The sequence below is a fragment of the Ananas comosus genome, linkage group 8, assembly GCF_001540865.1.
Source record: "Ananas comosus cultivar F153 linkage group 8, ASM154086v1, whole genome shotgun sequence".
Taxonomy (NCBI): domain Eukaryota; kingdom Viridiplantae; phylum Streptophyta; class Magnoliopsida; order Poales; family Bromeliaceae; genus Ananas; species Ananas comosus.
In genome coordinates this window covers 13,846,139-13,858,692 of record NC_033628.1, presented here as the reverse complement: position 1 = coordinate 13,858,692, position 12,554 = coordinate 13,846,139, and the positions used below count along the sequence as shown (strand labels likewise).

The 12,554-nt window shown below is 36.7% G+C and overlaps 1 protein-coding gene across 2 annotated transcripts; it reads left to right on the top strand.

Moving 5' to 3' along the window:
* On the top strand, positions 1,319 to 8,683 carry LOC109714190 (rop guanine nucleotide exchange factor 14). Of its 2 annotated transcripts, XM_020238676.1 has the most exons (9): positions 1,319 to 1,384; positions 1,459 to 1,581; positions 2,442 to 2,588; positions 5,575 to 5,994; positions 6,193 to 6,347; positions 6,437 to 6,511; positions 6,637 to 6,912; positions 7,283 to 7,630; positions 8,076 to 8,683. In XM_020238676.1, the coding sequence occupies exons 3-9, from the start codon at positions 2,522 to 2,524 to the stop codon at positions 8,466 to 8,468; spliced, it is 1,734 nt and encodes a 577-aa protein (XP_020094265.1). In that variant the 5' UTR covers positions 1,319 to 1,384; positions 1,459 to 1,581; positions 2,442 to 2,521; the 3' UTR covers positions 8,469 to 8,683. The 2 variants fall into 2 exon arrangements, with proteins under 2 accessions (XP_020094265.1, XP_020094266.1); XM_020238677.1 differs by lacking the exons at positions 1,319 to 1,384; positions 1,459 to 1,581 and having other exon boundaries at positions 2,440 to 2,588.

Here is a 12,554-nt window from a genome sequence, read left to right as displayed (position 1 = left end):
ACCCATTTAACTTTGGGTCGGATCCGGATTTGGGTACTAAAGTTACTAATATACCCATCGGGTCTATTTGAGCGAATCTGGGTAGTGACTACCCGTATACTATCCGTTCAAGACCGGATATAGATCGGGTTTAGATCGGATAGGAATATCCGTATAAATATTTTTTTTTATAAACTTCATTAAATAGTCAATAGACAAACTATAAAGCCCACCATAAAAAAACTCGCATTCTAATAAATTGTACCGTCCAATAAAATTCATTCAAAAGAAATATTGTCGCTGATGATGATGATGACACTGATGATGATGATGACAATGAAATATTGTCGGCGAAAATGAAGTGAAAAAAAAAGAGTAGAAAACAAAGAGTAAAAAAATTAGAAAAAAGTAATGAGTAAAAGAGACGGCTAGAATTTCATTAGGACGAAAATACGTAGTGACTCATCATCTATAAGTCATATTAAAATTGATCCTTCAACTTCAAAAGTTTATTTTTTTTTATTTACTATCGGATATTTCATCGGGTCCGGGTCTGGATCCGGATTTGAAAAATATTCTGGACTCTACCCATTTAAAAGTTAGGTTCGGATCGAGTCCAAATCGGATATGGGTATAAAATATCCGGACCCATACCCGAAACTTTAATGGTGCAGCTGCAGCCGCCTCGTTTATCGGGATTCAAAACATTTTAAAAATCAAAATCGACCAGGTCCTACCCCCAAACTCCGCGCTGCCGCTCCCCTGCTCGGCTGCTGCTCCTCCTCCTCCTCATAAGCCACTAAACCTTGCTGCCCACGTGATAGCCACCAAGTAACAACTCCATCCTGCGGTTACATTAAAAAGTCAACCAGGAGAGGAGAGGAGACTGGAGAGGAGAGGAGAGGAGGAGGGGGGAGGGAGGTTCGAATGCGATCTCGCCCATTTTTGTCCGGATCCTGGTCCGATCCAGTCCGGTTTCCCACGATAATTGCTTTGAGATTTGTGCTGAGTGGTGGTAGTGTCGGGCGTTTATTGGCAAGGGAAAAAGAATAAAAAGCCTGTAATTAAGGCGGGGCAAAATATATACAAATACATATATGTATATTCTGAGTTGGGTGGATTTGGCCATTGCATTGAGAGTGAGAGAGAGAGAGAGAGATTCGCTTGGTGGATTTTCCCGGACCCTAATTATTGCGAAATGAACGGTAGGATGTGATCAGGGGAGGCGAACCGCGAGGCCCCAAACCGAATCCCCAAATCCCACCCTGCTTGGCTCGTACGTACGCACTGTAGTACGCCCCAATTTCTTCTCCTGTCCTGCCTTGCCATAGTTGCTACTGCCCACACGCAAAAGGGGCAAAAGGAGCGAAGGGGCGTTTGTTGTTGCGACTCGTGGAGAGCTCAGGTAGCTCCAAATCGTGCATTTCCCCCCTTTTCCTTGTTAATTTACTCACATTTCCTGTGCTTTATTCCGCGCAGATCTGCTAAAAGTTGCTAGTGATTTCGTTTCGACGAGAGTTCAAAAAACCCCGGTCACTCCTTTAAAGAAGAAGAAGAAGAAGAGGAAGAAGAGGAGGAGGAGCCACTTAAGAGCGCCCGAAGGTCTTTTTTTTTTTTTTTTTTAAGANTATAATCATGTTTAGTCTCACTTTGAGTTAGCCATTTAGTCATTACTAGTTAACTGTACGTGCAATGCACGCCACACATATCCAAAAGACGCGACAATTTTTTCTAAAATTTTTAACGTTTAAATTTTATGTTAGATTCTTGCTTTTTGATAGTACGCCATTCAAATGGCGTAAAATTTCAATTCAAGATTTAGTCCGAAGGTTTTTTTTTTTTTTTTTTTCAAATTGTTTTCCCCGCTTCTCTTCTTTTACTCCCAGTTTCGTCGCTTGCGAATGAGATCACCCTTTTCATTTCTCTGAAGAGAGATCCCGCATTTCAAACTTCACCCAATAGTCCTACTCTTCCTTTCTCTTGGTTTTTTTTTTTTATGTTTTTAACAAATATTGAAAATGGAAACAAAAAAAAAAGAGAGAAAAAGACACCGAGAAGATATGCTAAGATGAGGCCATGATTTTTTTGCTTTTTTTTTTAACTCTACTTTTCATTCCTTTTTCCTTTTGAAATCTATTACTATAATTAATAGAGAAAGGAGGCCACCTTTTTTTTGGCTCATTTAGCATCTTTCCCCAGTCTCCTTTTCTACGCCTACTTCGGAAAAAAAAAAAAGGTTAAAAACAACTTCAATCGCCGTCGTCCAATTTCAAATTTCCTTCTCCGTAGCCGTTAATCATTCTCCCCTTTTTTTTGAGTTACAAAAAAAAAATTATGCGATTTATCGGAGAAAAGTAAATTTTTCAATGTGCTCATGTTTTATTTTACTAAAAAAAAAGCCCCTTTGATATACACTTTATCTATTTATTTATGTTTCCAATTTCTGTGGTTGGCGGGGGCAGGGACGAGAGCGTTAATTTGGGCAAGTGCGGGGAGCTGAAACAGAAGAAGGAAAGAAAAAAAAAAAAGAAAAAAAAAAGAGATGCGGAGGTTAGCGTGTTGTCGCCGCCGAACCAAGGACATGAGCGTCGACTTCGAGGAGCACGAGAGTACGCTCAAATCTCTACCCCCTTCCTCCCAAGGAAATTAAGTCCATTTTTCAGCAGTTATGTCGTATCACTCCCAAGGAAATTAAGTCCATTATTCAGCAGTTATATTATATCGTGTCATCTGTATATAATTAATTATTTCTAAAAAATATAGTAAAAATATTTTTAAAAAAATAATAATAAAATGGGTGAATTTTAAGGAGACAAACATGATCCGTCTGCTATATCTTAGTCTTAGGCTTCTTCCTTCCCCTCCTGCTACTTTCTCTTATAATTAATCATCATCACATGATCTTTCTAATAATGACCGTCCGATTTAATTTCGGGTTCGGGGGGCATAGTGATCATCACCCCTGTTATTACTTCATAACTCCCTGTTATTAATTACTGATTAATTAACGACAATTACTGATTAAGATTAATATTAGCTGCCAAATGGAGGAGCGATATACTAATGCGTAGAGAAGCGAGTGTGAGAGGGAGACGATGCATGCACCTTTCGTTTCCGAGAGAGGTAGAGAGAGAGAGAGAGAGAGAAGGGTCGTGTCGGGAGGGATGAACAGCGAATAGCAGGTTCATCCGATCAGCGCCTGGATAGTTTGACGGAGCGCTGTTGGGTGCATTTATGGTGTATGAATCATGTTGCGGGAATTGCTAAATGGGGGTCACTGCTGCACGCCCAAAAAGAAGCGGGATAGGACTCGGCTCATTCATTGCCACCATTTCACTCATTTAAATCAATCGAGCATTCAATGGTGGGCGTTTTCCCATTGGCCCCGATCTGGTCTTCCTCTGTTCCCGGTCGGAAATCTGACTCGGGTTATCCATAATTTAATATGGATCCAATCTGGTCCTATTCGGATTCGGACTATTCCCTTTAGTAGAATATATATATATATATATATAGAGAGAGAGAGAGAGAGAGAGAGAGTAGGACTATTATACTATTATGAGTATTGGCCTTTCGTACTCATAAATTATTTTCGATGATGGAGCTTCCGAATCAACAATCCACTCCGTTAAATATGATCTAAAGTATTTGAAACTTCTAGAAAATAAATTTCGTAATATTTCGAAATCATAATAAAGTCCATCAAGCGGGCATAAAATGAACGGTCAAAATCGAACGATGTCTTAAAAATGGATGATCGGATTCTTCAATTTAAGATCGGAGTTATTGACCTTTATCTAGGTAGTGAATAGAATTTTCTATCAAAAATTTAACATATTCGGATTCTTTTGCACCGTTAAACTAGCAAGTATTCCATACCGGCCGTTAAAAATTATCAATTTTGTGAGCTTTTGATCGTAAGGTAAATGATGTCGAAAAATTATGAAATTTGATTTCTAGATGTTTCAAATGCTCTAGATAATGTTTAACGGTGTGGATCGTCAATTCAGAAGTTCTATCATCGAAAACAACTTATGAGTACGAGGGCGATCATACTCATAATAGTATAGTAGCCAGACACTCTCTCTCTCTCTCTCTCTCTCTATATATATATATATATATATATATATATATATATATATATATATACTGCTCATATATGATTGCAAAATCATGTATAATTGTTGATCAAACAAATTGATTGCAAAATGAGAAGTGTAATAACCTAAAGTTTTATTTCAGGTTGCTATTTAACCTCGCACTTTGATCATTCCAAAAAGANAGGTGGAATAGTGTTTGATTTAAAGGCTATTAGTAATCAAAGAGTAAATCCAAGAGCTAGAAACCTAGAAGCACCAAGAAGGTGATACTTCTAAAAGTATTCTAGCTCAATTCATATATATATATATATATATATGCTTGGCCATGGAGAAGGATAAAGCCTAAAGAGGTGTCAAATCCCACAGAATTTGGGAGGAGTTGATGCTTTAAGCGGGAAGAGGGCAGGAGAGATTCTTTAGCCCACTTTCTAAGGGCCATCACGTGGCCGGTTTAGAACGACTTTTTAGACTGACTTTTTTGAACAATATAAGTATAAATAAATTATGCATAGTGAGGAGAATTTTTTTTTTTATGTATGAATTATCAACGAAAATTTTATTAGCTTTTATTTATATAAGAAAAATATAACAATATTTTATCAAAATTAAAAATTTTATATATACTAATTTTATATTATTATTATTAATACTATATTTTATTAGCGGTGTCCGTGTCGTGTCCATGACTTAATTTTTTGAATGCTTCCGAGTCGTCGCATCTGGGTCATATTGTGTTCCGTATCCCGTATCAATGTCCGTGATGCTTAGAATCTTTTTCAAACTAAAAAAAAATACGGAACCGGAACGCCAAATTTAGTTCTATTTTACCTGTCTGAAAAATAACCGTGAATAACTATATGCATTATACTGTATCAATGGATTTAACTATTGTGGTTTTCATTCCTCTCATTTTGCATCTGCTTCATACATTCTATTGGCTACGAAAGGATCTTATTTAGTTTCTTTTTTTCTCACTAACATCTGCACTTTACATGCTAACCGATGCAGAAGAGAATTGTTGATAATTTTGATATGACTTTATTGGATGGGTTTCTTTAGAAGAAAAAGAAAAAGTCTAATCGAGTATCGGAACTTACCTTTGTTTCATTGTGCTGCCAGATGGCCCATGCTTGTCTCACAAACACCACCCGCTAAATTTCAGTAGTGGATATTTGCAGGCTAGATAGGCAGCTTGGGGGAAAGGAGAATTTCGTGTAGTGGTCCTGCAGTCTAATTTTGGAGTTCCATTCTCCCTAGTTAATGCACAGCAGCTGAGGCCCAACATTGCTGGCTTCAATTGCTTTTAAGCTGTTCAGATAGCCAAGACATTCAGCCATCTTTACAGTAAAACTCGAATAAAAAGGAAAAAATGATCCCCAAACTTTGCTTGTGTTAACTAGTCCTAAGCTTTTAAGAAAGTTGATACTTTGTCATCCTCGGATATCAACATAAAAAGCTGAAATCAAAGGAAAAACAAAAAATTTTTAAAATGCAGGGGTGAAAATGTACAATGGCCTCGAGAGCCGTATACTGAACAGCTGCTCATATGATGAGGAAAGTGGGGCTAGCGCAATGACCGGTGGGGATGGCTGTGTGACCGCTGACTCCCTTGACGAGGAAGTCTCGAGCTGCTTCTCTAGCAAAGATATTACATGTGACTCTTCTTCCTTCTCCTCCCATTGCTTGCTATCGAGAAAGCAGGAGGAGAACACACTCGACGAATTGGACACCCCCAAAAGCCTTCATAACCTTTGTAGTAAAGAGAAGGAGCCGATCACTTACTCGATGATTGCCTCGGATGTGGAGGCCATGAAGGAGAAGTTTGCGAGACTGTTGCTTGGCGAGGATGTCTCTGGAGGGACCAAAGGGCTCAGCACTGCTCTTGCATTATCTAACGCCATATCAAACCTCTCAGGTATTGTTGTCCTTCACTCTAAAATCTCATTTTGCATCTCATAGAACTAATAGCATCTTTGAGGATTTTACCAGCTGTTTATGTCCATGTAACTTTTGTTAAATTAACCGTTCTAATTTTGGTGTGCATGAAAGCATTTCATCCAAATTATACTGGCAGAATTCCTTTGGTTCACATAACATAAATTTTGCTTTTCAGCAACTGTTTTTGGGGAACTGTGGAAATTGGAACCCCTATCTGAGGATAAAAAGATCAGGTGGCATAGGGAAATGGAGTGGTTGCTCTCTCCCACTAACTACATGGTTGAGCTGGTTCCTTCACAGCAAAACGGGGCTAATGGTGGGATGTTGGAGGTAAACTGTCTTTTGATATTAATGTCTTCCTTTTCAAAATAATAACACTTCTCTTGTCTGGGCATCTTATTTACAAATTTTATCTGCAGATTATGATCCCAAAAGCTCGTTCGGATGTTCATGTGAATCTTCCTGCCCTACAAAAGCTCGATTCCATGCTTATTGTATGTTATATTGTTTATCATTTGACTCTTGATTGATCAAAAGTGAGAAAAGAAAAGACGTGCATTGTGACCTTATGATTGATGTTTCTGCTTACTAATGGGAAAAAAAAATGAAACAATTGCAGGAAGTGTTGGACTCAATGGTGGACACGGAGTTCTGGTATGCTGAGTGTGGCAGCCGAGAGGAAGGCCGGAGCCGAAATGCTGGTCCGAGGGCAAACAAGAAATGGTGGCTCCCATCTCCACGTGTTCCTGATTCAGGCCTCTCCCACTCGGAAAGAAAGCGGCTTGTATTTAAGGCAAAACTCGTCCACCAAGTTCTCAAGGCTGCCAAAACAATTAATGAACAAGTCCTACTCCAGATGCCTATTCCTCCTACTGTCAAGGATAACCTTCCAAAGGCAAGTAAAAGTTCTTCCTGGTAGGTGAAGAAATAGGGCAAAATGCGTAAGCAGCCCTACGAAGATAATACATGTGTTTGTGCTCTTGAAACATTGTTTATTTGCATGCGCGCTCCTGCCTGTGATATTAATGCGAAAGCTGTTTTTGCATAGATACCCGTCTCAGGCCATGAGTGCGAACATATTTGGTTTTCAGGGGGCATGCACAGATATACAAACCTTGCTGGGGTACTTGGGCAATTTTGCATATTTGTGGGGCTGTGTATATATGCAATAGACCCAAAAGAAAATTATCTCTATGGTTAAGAATAAGAATTACTTGGACTGTCTATCTTATCAGTTAAATTTTCTTGTTTAAACTTTTTTGCAGTCCGGAAGAGTTAGATTGGGTGAAGACATATACCAGGCTATAACTGCAGAATGTTGTTCTACTGAGGAGATCTTCGTCTCATTCAAATTCACAAGTGAGCACAGAGTGCTTGAGACGGTGAACCGATTGGAGGGGGCAGTGTTGGCCTGGAAGCAGAAAATTTCTGATGAGATGGATAAGAGATCGCCAATAAGATATCCATGGCACATTTTGAAGGATAATGTATTAGAAACTGAAAAAATGGTGCTTTGTACTGAAAAAGTTGAGGCACTTCTGCAGCATATAAAGAGCAGATATCCGAATCTCCCTCAAACATTTATTGAAGTAATTAAGGTCAAATACAACAAAGTAAGTTCATTCTTCAATATGTTAGTTTGGTTGTTATGCGGCTAAAGATAATGGTCTACCCATACAGAGTATTGTGAAATTTTCTGAAAAGAAGCTGAAAAAACACACATTTTGATGGGCTTTCTATAACAATGCATTGATTTGCTCTTCTATTGTTAAATAAGCACAATTTCAGGAGGTCAAGGAAGAGAAACAAAATGGTTGAATTGTAGTTACTTTCTATAGGCGTTGTAAGCGGGTCTATCTTTACTTGTACCTATGTACCTTCAATTCAGAAACATAAATGTTTATTTTAGTCTGTGTCAAATAGAATACCTTCCTTATACTAATATTAATGGGATTCGTGTGAATTGCAAATTAATTAATTCAGAAACCATTTTTATAACATCAAAGTTGTTGGCGTCTTGATTCAAGGACCTCTTTAATCCCGGTTGCCATTTTGTAGGACATTGCACATTCTATTGTCGAAGCTTACTCGAGGGTTCTGGTTGGACTGGCATTCAGTATACTGTCGAGGATAGGAGATATCCTCATAGAGGATGACCTGAAGAAGCCCACTACTCCCATCGCCACTCTCAAATTCGACTTCTGTTCTGACGTATACCTCTCCGGTATCACTGAAACTCCGCCGGGCCACATCAAGCGATCTCTAATATACCAGATGAACATGGTCGACGGGCGCACTAAAGGAACTGAAGTCACCAAGGGCATCAAAGATTATTCTTTTGATAAGAAATCGAAGATGATCACCGTGATCGCGGCGAGTCCACTAAGAAACAAAGCTTGGTGTTATGGAAAAGAAGAGAGTGAATATTGTACCCCATCTTGCTCTCCTTAATTTACCAAGCCAAGGTGAAACGAGAAATTTTTTGAACTGATCAATGTATAGAAAGGGCAAAGAGGGCGATGGACAGAGAGAGAGAGAGAGAGGGATAAGTAGGCTATATTAATCCTCTGTAAAATAACTATGTTTTTACTGCAAAATTGTGCACTGCTGTAATGCTGCTTTTGTTAGTCAACACAATATTCTGTGGAAAAGAAAGCACTCAGTAGGTATCCCTCTGATTTTCCTTGACGATATATATATATATATATATATATAGATATAGATATATATGTAGTCCCGCTGAAGCTATCACGTGTATTACTGTATTTTCCTGTTGAGTTATCTTTAGAGCTGTAAATAGATATAGTAACGAATGTGTTCTTTAATTCTCTGGACGTGACGGTGAGTTTGTAAAGTTTGAGAACTCAAAATCCCCTTCTTTAAATCCTGAACTTTGATTTTGTTGACTATTGACATCCTGACGATGCATCAAATCTTTTGAAATCTGTTATTTCAATTATCGGCACCTTAATGGGCCAACAAAATCTCAATTTCTTTGTGGCGTCTATGTTAAAGCCTCGTTGCAGGTGATGAACTGTGGTAGAAAATCTTTACATTTTTCTTACATTTTTCTCATTACGCAATATAACGTTTGAGGGTTCTCTTCTTTAACTACTTTTATGGCGGAGTGTTGAAACTTTGTCCGCCATCATCCGACAGAATATTGTTCTAACTAATAGAAGTTTAGTGTTGATTGTTGAATGAGCCTTATATATTCAGTAGTGTTTTTGCCTTATTTCTACCTGCCCGATCTGGTAAGGTTGCCAAGCCACTCACGCCTATCTAATACTTTTGTTTATTTATTACATATTTAGTGGCTAGTATCCTCCCTCCTGTTTTTAACTATTTGCGGAGTTCCCTTCTTTTTAATCATCTAACTCCTTTCTACGAAATCCATCTATACACAGTTGCGTGTAATTTCTGTGTATATATTGAATTGACTAGCTCTTTCTCTATTTTGTAATTTGAGTTACAGCATCAAGAACAGTAGTACGTAGCAATTGTGTGATGCTGCGGATATAAAATATTTTAGTAATAATTTAAATAATATTAATTTAATTAGAAAAAATAAACTGTTGATAATAATCATCTCTTTTACCCATTCCTTTTGACCCAAGTGGAGTGCTTTGGTCCCTCTCTCTATCGCTTGCTTAGTTGTAACCAATAATTTTGCCAGAGAGGTGGATGTTGATTGTGCCACACTATATACGCAAATGACACGCAGAAAAGGAAAAGCACTTATATTAACATTCACGGGAAAAAAATTAAAAAAATTGCAGTTGAAAAAGTCTTTATGAATTTTATATTCTCTGATAAAATATAGTTGATCTCACCTAACCTTTTATGCTAACTATGCTACTATATTTATGATTTAATGTCCAAACCCTGGAGACACATACATACCAGGTGAAGAGAGTTGTTAATTGTTAGGCAAATTAATATAGTATCAATAATTGCTTCGCTCCATTGTAAAGCCTCTCACGGCACGGAAATTCAACATTCAACTTCGTGCAAAAGCCAATAAATATAAAATTTTGTTACGGAGATTACGCAAATTGTAAAGGAAAAGGCTAACAGTTAGTTGACATATATATAATATATTATTGAGATCTTGCTTGCAGTTATATTTGGATTGATATTGTGATGATGTTACATTACGAACTAAGAACTCCTTTAAATTGGCACAAAATAGTTGAATTAATGAGATAGTTTAAAATTAAAAAATGGTGATATTTGAGCAGGAAAAAATGAAGTACATTTAACTAGATCTTTGTATTGGGAAAAGTACGTACAATATCTGGAATTTAATTATATCCGGTCGAGTATGCATTGGGCTCATATAACTAACTACATATTTAACCACCTAGCTACAACAGATAACGAGGTAATCTAATTACGACCGGATTCAACGTATGCTACCAGATTCGGCCGTTAATTAATTAAGAAACAACATGCATGCTCCAACAAATTAATATATAGCCATCCTTTTTGGAAAACAAAGCAAACAAAGAAAAGAAGAGGAGCCCGGGAATATGGACACGTGTATGTGGGTTGGGCCGGCACCGGCACCTGCACCTGCACCTGCACCTGCACCTGGTTTATAAAAGAGACCAATATCCATCGGCGCACGAGACGAGACGGGCCCCACCTAACTCCGCTCCCATCAGACGGTCGAGCCGATTTCTATCCGCACTTGGCGCCTCAATCGCGACACTCTCGTTTTCGCCCTCCGTACGATCAAGATCCGACGGCCGAGATCTCCTCCAGTAACTAACTAAGATCTAATATAACATATCTATATATCTATAACTGTAATTCCAAACTCAGCTGGGTGAGAAGGATCGTGCCGTCCGGAAGATTGATTTTATGCCATCTCCCGGCGACTGAGGCCTTTTCTTTCCGAGAGATACGGCGCCCGCCCCTATATTCACCACCCTCATGTATCTATATTTATATACTGTATATAAAAACGTATATAAATTCAGATAACAACAGATGAAATCTAAATAATAATAATAATAATATTTTTTATATTTCCTACAAATATATGTACGATTAGTTTATTAAAAAAATCTCAAATAAAAATGATCAGTTATGATTAATCTGTTAAAAAGTAATATATTCTTATCTATATTATGTATAAAAGTGTATAGAGACGAAATCAAAAAATAAATAAATATTTTCGTTGGCATTTTATTAAATTTTTTTGCAAATAAGAACGAAAGAACAATTATGATCAATCTGTTTAAAAATAACATTTATATCCATTTATAAATCTAATCATACAAACAGTTATAATTAATTCGTTACAAATATTTCACATAAAAATGAAAAATTATGATCAATTTATTAAAAAATAGCATTCATTTTCATCTATTTTATATTAAAATTTAAATTTAAGTATAAATCGTGAATTAAATTTAATTTTGATATTAACAGTATTTAGAAACTAAATTTTATAATTTTTCGATATCATTTACCTATCAAACAAGTAGTCTAAATTTGAACGGTTAAAAATAAAAATCTCATGAAAAATGATAATAAAAGATTTAAATTCAAGATCAGATATACTGATCTTACTCTAAATAGTGAAAAGAATTTTCTATAAAATTTTCATCGTATTTGGATTATTGTACACCGTTAAACTCACAAACACACCACATCGGCCATTAAAATTATCAATTTTGAGATCTTTTGATCACTAGTCAAATGATGTCGAAAAAATCTGAAATTTAGTTTTCAAATACTTTCTATAGTGTAAATCAAGTCTAACGGAGCCGATCGTCGATTTGGAAGCCGCATCATCGAAAACAACTTGGTAGCATGGAATGCTCCGTACTACCGATTGCATAGTAGTCCGACTCTCTCTCTCTCTCTCCATATATATATATATATATTAATGTAGAAACTAGCGCAATGCAGCGGGTAGATAATAAAAACAAATATTAAAAATTTTAATAAAATTTATATTTATAATTTATTGATATATAGGAAGGTATATCATATTAAGTACAGTCAATTTGTATGATTAAATTCAACTGTTAAAAAAATAAAATTATAGCTAGAACCTACTCATCGATAGAATATTAATATGGTGCATGTAATTAAATGTTACACTTTACGTATAATTAAAGGAGTAGGGAGATAAAGAGTTGGACGTTGAGAAGAGGAGAAGGTGATTTGATTTAAAATTAGGCTATGAGAATGAAGGATAATATGTCACGTGGTTTTTTTTTATCCTATAGAGGGTTGGGGTTAATGGAGAAGGGGAGTGGATTAAAGTTATAAAACCCATAGAATATTAGTATAGTGTATATAATTAAATGTTGTAACTTTCATTTAATTAGATGAGTGGGAAGATTAAGGGTAGGGTATTGAGGATGAAAGATAACATGCCACGTGGTAAAAAATATTATGACTTCATATAAATTTATATTTATATATATACACGCTGGACCGTGGGACCCACCCAGCCCGTAACAGAAAATAAATAAAAACCGTTGCGAGCTGCGTAACCAGGATTAGATCCTTGATTGA

Coding starts and splice junctions, on each gene's coding strand:
- LOC109714190 (XM_020238676.1), top strand. CDS start 2,522: ATGCGGAGGTTAGCGTGTTGTCGCCGCCGAACCAAGGACATGAGCGTC. Junction 2,589..5,574: donor CGACTTCGAGGAGCACGAGA/GTACGCTCAAAT, acceptor TTTAAAATGCAG/GGGTGAAAATGTACAATGGC. Junction 5,995..6,192: donor CGCCATATCAAACCTCTCAG/GTATTGTTGTCC, acceptor TTTGCTTTTCAG/CAACTGTTTTTGGGGAACTG.